At 40.4% G+C, this 6,743-nt stretch overlaps 1 protein-coding gene across 2 annotated transcripts in view; it reads left to right on the top strand.

Moving 5' to 3' along the window:
- Window positions 1-6,743, top strand: part of EIF4ENIF1 (eukaryotic translation initiation factor 4E nuclear import factor 1) — a 44,583-nt gene that overhangs the window by 437 nt on the left and 37,403 nt on the right. The window contains exons 1-2 of one of the 2 annotated variants that reach the window (XM_012731054.1): window positions 7-57; window positions 740-862. In XM_012731054.1, coding sequence (XP_012586508.1) covers window positions 767-862 — 96 coding nt within the window. In that variant the 5' untranslated portion in view covers window positions 7-57; window positions 740-766. Of the gene's footprint in view, window positions 1-6; window positions 58-739; window positions 863-6,743 lie in introns of those variants that run through there. The other variant, XM_004690930.2, reaches the window with a different exon arrangement.

Genomic DNA, 6,743 nt, shown 5'->3' with positions numbered 1-6,743 from the left:
CGGATCGCCCGGGCCGGGGGATTCGGCCTCCCCGCTCCCTCCGGCCCGCCTCCCTCCGTGAGTACCGTCCCCGCCCTTCTTTCGAAGGAGGCCGCTGGGCCGGGGCCTGCGCGAGAGGCCGGGGGTTGGGGTCGCGGCCCCGGGAAGGCGAGTTTCCGAGCTGAAGCCGGCGCTCGCCCCTCCCTTGCCACGGGCACTCCTGACATGGCCACAGGTGCGGCCGGCCTGGCGAGGGTCGCTCCGGCCCTGTCCTCAGTCCCTGGCCCTCGGATAACAAGGGGCAGCTGGCGCCGTCCATTGGCAAGTGACAGGCACTTTACCACAGCCCGACTTCCCGGATCCCCAGCCCCAAACCATTCTCCTCCTACCTGCCACCACTCAGAGAAACTTCCATACTACTGCCTGATCGGACCCCAAGGATGGAAGCGACTTACTTACCTTAGTTTATTTTTGTATTAAAACTGCTCAAAGATTGTACCCAGATCTGGGCACCTTCCACTTCTGCTTTCTTTACCCTGCTGATGCCTAGAATACTTTCTTTACTGAAGGGATAACTAATGCCAATGGTTTTATTTCAAAGTGGGTTCAGGTTTATAGCGTAATTGTTAGGTGACGGTTTGTTTCTCAAAGCTAGTTATTTTAAGAAAAACCCCAGTTTCTTGAAGAATCAAGGTTTCTGAAGATAGGTTCGTATCTATCAGTGACAGTTTAGATATCAGTTCGTATGTCTGTCTTCCAGGTGCAAAGAATTGTAGACCAAGGAGCCATGGACAAGAGAAGTGTGGGTGAAACAGAAAATGGAGATGCTTTCCTTGACCTGAAGAAGCAACCGATGTCCAAATCCCCCCATCGCTATACAAAAGTAGGTTTTGTTACTATGAAATAGTGTTTCTTTATAGGTACGAAGATTAGTAACATTGTGTAGGTATTTCATTAGTATTATCTAAAATGGTGTTCTCCTTACTATAAGTACTAAATATTAAACTAGATTTATTAAGGCAGTGCTTTAAACTTTTTTCTCTAAGTAAGTATATATTTAGCATTTAAACTCAAAGTAGCTCTCAGATAAAGGGATTATTGGTTCAGATGCCATAGGAATTTGTGGATTTTCAACACAAGTTCTGTTCCAGCTCTAACTGGTATGTTAATTGACTTAAATGCTGTAGAGTAAGAATTCCAGCTCTAGAATACCTCTTGTACATTGACATTTACTTGAAAGGTGAACAATCCAAGGAGTGTTGTTGGGTGGGTAGAGTAACCAGATTTTAATTGTTTTGTTTAAAGATTTACTTAATTATGCATACAAGAACTGGGGTACAGGCCAGAGGTGCAGGGGTGAGAGGATTCACCAGAGACAGAGTGGGGAACAGAACAGGCAGATTGACTGAAATGCACCGATGGCTGATTGCACCGATGGGACAGGAGAGGTCTGCCTCGTCATGTAGGTCACCTTTTCTGGTTGGGATAGAACTCCTGCTGCAGTGGCTGCTGATAGCTTCACAGTGCTGTGCTTTAACAAACCCTGCACAACCAGGGAGTGCCTTTAATTCTATTTTTTCCCTTTCTGTTACAAATTGAATATGGACTCACAAAAATAAGACTTTCAGTCATATTTTCCTGAGCTAAAAACCTGTGAATTTTAAACCGCTCAGCTAGATCTCATCCTTGGAGAGGAGTGGGTCCAAATCAACTGCAAGGTGGTATATTTATTGACGCTGTCACTTCAGGATCCTGTTGGCTACTGAATGTTTCTGAAGAGGTTGTCAGGATTCTGAGCTGAGAATTCATGTGAGTCCCTGAAATGTGTTGGGCTGGAGTATCTAACAGGTGCTTGGAACTGTTGGCAGGAAAGGATTATATTTTCATTGGGCTAGTGTCTGTATCCTTGCGTATGGATCAAACAAGGACCCTCGTGTGGTTATTGCCCTGGCTTTCCCGGATATTGATTGGTTGATATTTTAAAGCCAGTTTCCTTTTTTGTTTGTTTCTTAGTGCCTCCATCCACTTTTGCCTATGTAACATATCAAATGTAATGCTTATTTTTAGCATTTAAAAAAAATTGAACTGGGATGTTTTCAGGTGTAATAGGGTTCTTGATTAGTCACTGTCTTATACATTCTGTCTTAACATAGTAAATGTGAGTTGATAGAATGCATTTTCATTCAAATGAGATTTTTCTAAAGATAGACTCTCAAACCTGAGAGTGTTTGAGTAGTGTTTTATGACTTAAATTCATTACCTAGATGTTAACAGATGAATTCTGAATGAGAAAAGTTATTCAAATGAAGGGAAATTAATTCAAACTACTTTTATAAGCTTACATTATTTCAAATATCCCAGCATTTTTTGAATATAAGGAGAGGCTTTTAAGTCACTATCACGGCAATGTGCAATGTATTTTACCATCACGTGTATCCATCTTTATGCTAAGGTCTTTTTTTTTTTTTTAAGGTATTATTGGTACCCATAGGATAAAACCTATAGTAAAGATTAAGAAGCTGTATTTTGACAGTCTAGTTTTAGAATTCTATCACACTTAAGTGTGCCTTATAAAAATGGTTAATAAAATCTTTGTAATGTTAATGACAATGGAGCTTAGAGGTAATGTTCTTATCACATTTATTGGAAACAGACTTACTTTGCTTTTTATCCAAAAAGATTTAGTTAATGTCAGTTAAGGGCAGTGTTAGGGTAGTGTTTTCATATGTTTTCTCAATATTTTAGTGACTTTATGTGGACTTGAGGCAAACTAAGCCTTTCTCTTTTTAAGGACTATAATAAATGGCTCGTTTCACGTCTCAAATACTGTTGAGCCATTCTACTCCTTTACCTGCATACTAAGATCAACCTGTTGGAATAAGTTTCTGCTACTTCAGGTTCATAAGCTAGAAAGTTTAGAAGTAGTAGAGGAAAACTATTCTCAGGCATCTTTATAGGTGGTATATCTTGTGAAAATGTAAATGTAGGCTGTAAACTACAAGGTCAAAATAAATCACATTGGCCAAATGAGAGAACTTCTTGATGGATCTTTGACCCTTTCTAGTTCAGCCTTTAGTTATTTTACGGGATTACATTAATAGTGTTCGGAACTGGAGGTTGTTTTCCCCCTCACAAAGATCCAAATGTTTGACTAAGTGCTTTTAAGGGTAGCACACCAAGATTTCCCTGTGCGTTAGGAAATCCTTTAGTCCAGCTTGCTTCTCAAGCATGAACATATCTGGGAGTCACTTATGCATCCTGGTAAATTGTGAATTCTAATTGGTAGGTCAGTGGTGGGCTTAAAAATTCAGGTTTTCAGCCAGCTCCCAGGTGGTACCCCTGCTGTTCCACTAACCATCCTAAACCAAGGCTTTAGTTTTCCTTGGAGAACTTGAGATATGTGGTATTGGTTGTCAAGCAGCTCAGCTACATAGTTATGTAGGGTTCAGACAGTGTCCCATGTGCCTCTAGGGAACTCAAGATGGAGCCATATTGGGCACTTTCAATCCCAAAACCTCAGTGGTGACTAATTGGGATGGCTGTAAGTGGGTTTATTTTATGCACCTGTTGTCCTGAGGTCTTTTGCTCTCTTAATTTATAAAACCCGCCAGGTCCATTTTGCTAGGCCAGATTCCTAAGGTCAAAAGTTATGGTTTGGTAGTATTTAAATGTGCTTTTATGAAAGGAGTGGGTTATGTTGAAGGACCTTTGGAGGTAATTGAGTGGGATCTCATTACAAAGTCATGAGTTAAAAAATGGCTTAGACAGTGGTTCTCAAAGTGTGATCTCCAAATTAGCCTTTAGAAATTAAAAAAAAAAAAAATCACAGGCTCCATCTCAAAGGCATTAAATCAGGAACTCTATGGCTAAGACCCAGACATTTGCATTTAAAGATGTTTAGGGAATTCTTTCTAATTCAAGTTTGACAACCAGTGATGCTTATTACAGGAAAACTGTTAGAACTGTTCAACTTTTTCTTACCTTCATCAGAGGTTCTTGGTAAATGCTTTGGATTGTCCCACTAGTCCATGTTTATTTCTTCACGTGAGCAAACTGGTCTTTTTAGATCACAGAGTATACGTATTTTATGCTGTTCTTTTGCTTCTTGGACAGGAACTAAGACAAAAGCAGAGGACACTTAGAAATTCAGCTGATGCTGACCAGTGTTAATCATGCATGTTAAATCTACAACCCAAAAAGTAGATGTTGAATTATCTAAGTTCAGTTTCCTAAGTACTAGTTATGAATTGGCACCATTTTAATCAGTGTCTTTAGTGATGTTTAAAGGTAGTGACCTTAATTTGTGATTTGATGAGCACTTGGTCACAGTAGTACAGGCTGTTTAAGTCTTTGAGATTTTTTTTTTTTTTTAAGATTTATTTATGCACCCAGAACTGGAGTACAGGCCAGAGGCACAGGGATGGTGAGAGGATTCACCAGAGACAGAATGGGAAGCAGAACAGGCAGATTGACTGAAATATACTGCTGAGGGGGAGCAACGGACAAGTTCAAGAGCTGTCTGCCATGCCATGTGGGTCACCCCCTGACTGGAATCAAACTGGTGCTGTAGTGGCTGCGACAGCTTCATAGCGCTGTGCTTTAACCAGTTGCAACACCAGGGAGGGCCCTAAGTCTTTGTTTTAAAACCATAAAGGAAATAGACGAGCAACTGAAGTAACTGATTTGAGTAATTCTACCCTACTGATGATCAGTTCAGAGACTTGAAGTAAAACCTCTTAGAATAAAGCAACTGATTTAAATTTTAGATTGAAGTCAGTAGTCAGAAGATTCATTTTTCTTATACAAAGATCTCATTTCATGTCTTTATAGGTATAAACTAACTTGAATAATAACCTTTAACAGGTGGCATTTCAGTTACACTGCTATAAAATTCTTAAGCCAGTGTAAAAGTAGGGATGTCTGTATTTAGGAAGGCAGATTTTTGGTATGAAAAATCATTATACAATCTAATGTTTAAGCTGATAGCCAGAAAATCTAGCTCACTGGACCTTCTTCGAGTTGGTTGGTAATTCCATAAATCTGACTGCTTGTTCCAATTCTGAGTCATCTTGAAACAGTGGGATTTAAGACTTTTGCCCCTACTCATTTACAATGGGAACTTCTTGCCAGATAAGGAATTAGTTATTTATCACTGAATTCTTTAACATAGATATCTGTGGGAAGGGCCTTTGATCCAGGTAATTGTGCTGCTAGGGGAGGCTGATTTAGGGGGAATCCTATCTAAGGGAGTGGCAACTTGGCTCACGGTTCCCCAGTGGAACTACTGAGCAGGGACAGAGCTTTTAGGAAGAGGTTATGCACCCTCCCTTGTCCTCTCAAGAGAAGCAGTGGTGAAGAGGAGCCGAGAGCCCCAGTGTCAGACTTTTTAATCTTTGCGAGCTTGAGCCATATACTTAGCTTCTTTGGATCTTATTCTTTTCCTCTATAAAATGTGGTACTCAAACTCATAGGATGTTTGTGGAGAAAAATTCATGTCAAGTGCTTAGAAAAAGTGATAATGCTAAAACTGCCTATGATATAATACTGGTAGGGGAAGGTACTAAAAAATAACACCTTGATACCAACTTTAGATCAAGATGACTATAAAGTCAGAAAGTCTTTTGAAGATATAATGCAGTCACCCTAAAAATGATTTTAAGTTTACTTTTGAGTATTTATCTACCTGCATACTTAACTGTTTTACCAGTTGTATAAATACATTAAAAGACAAGGTTAATTGCACTGGTCAGATTAACAGAAAAACATGTTTTTCTGCTTTTTTCCATTACCATTTTCTTAGTTTCAAATAAATTAATAGAAGGAGGTCTTTCCATCAAATCAGTCACTTTCAGAAACTTGGGTCAATCAAGATGCTAAATCTTACCAACTCTGCAGGATCCACTTTGAATCTTGACCTATAAAAACTGTTCTAAATGATGCCCTTTTAGTAACACTCATAAATTGGGAGGACAGAATGTATCCTGTGCACCCCTCCTGTGTTTACTTATCATTGCCCTGGCTACCATCTATGGGGTGCCGTTATCTCATTGTGACTTATAAAGTTTTCTAATTCTTTCACAAAAGTTGTTGCTGTGAAATGAAATATTGTAACAGGGTGGTCCCTAGGAAAAGGGGAAGTTACAGGTTCCTGCCCCTCCTAGAAGGAGGGTGGAGCTAAGGAGAGAAGAGAAAAAGAGAAAGAATCTGGGGAAGAAGGAAGCAGGATGGAGAGCCAGAAGGAGACCTGAGAAAGCCACATGGAGCAGAGAGCATGTGAAGAAACCATGTTTGTTTCTTGGCCCTGGACTGCTTGAATGCGATGTGGGTGAGAGATCTGTGGGGAGGTTGACGATGGCAGTGTTTATCTTGATTTTGATTTTGCTCTTTTCCTCTCAAACTTGTCTGACCATTTCTGACCCTTTTCCATGGATCCCGGCCGGAAGGTGCTTTACTTTTGTGGGCGGGCTTTCAGGCCTTGCTTTGGGCCAACTCCTTTTAGGTTGACTTGTTCACAAGTGGATGGGTAACTTCAGGCGTTTGATTTAGAAATTATATTCTTTGTCTTTCATATTGTATACTCACTGTCTTAAAGTCCCTTTTCATTAAAGTCTTACATGTTTTGTGTTGATGCGGCAGATGGCAGAACTTATTTAGAGCAGGCAGGTTTGGGGGTTCACTGGTGCCCCTCTCTCCCTGCCCTGTAACAATATCAGGTCAATTCAGCAACTATATGAAAGCCTAATGGTCCAAGTCCAGTGCTAATG

This window comes from Condylura cristata, unplaced genomic scaffold (genome assembly GCF_000260355.1).
Source record: "Condylura cristata isolate star-nosed mole 26May11 unplaced genomic scaffold, ConCri1.0 scaffold00029, whole genome shotgun sequence".
Taxonomy (NCBI): Eukaryota; Metazoa; Chordata; class Mammalia; order Eulipotyphla; family Talpidae; genus Condylura; species Condylura cristata.
The sequence above is the reverse complement of the archived record's forward strand: the minus strand, read 5'-3'. Positions and strand labels throughout refer to the sequence as shown.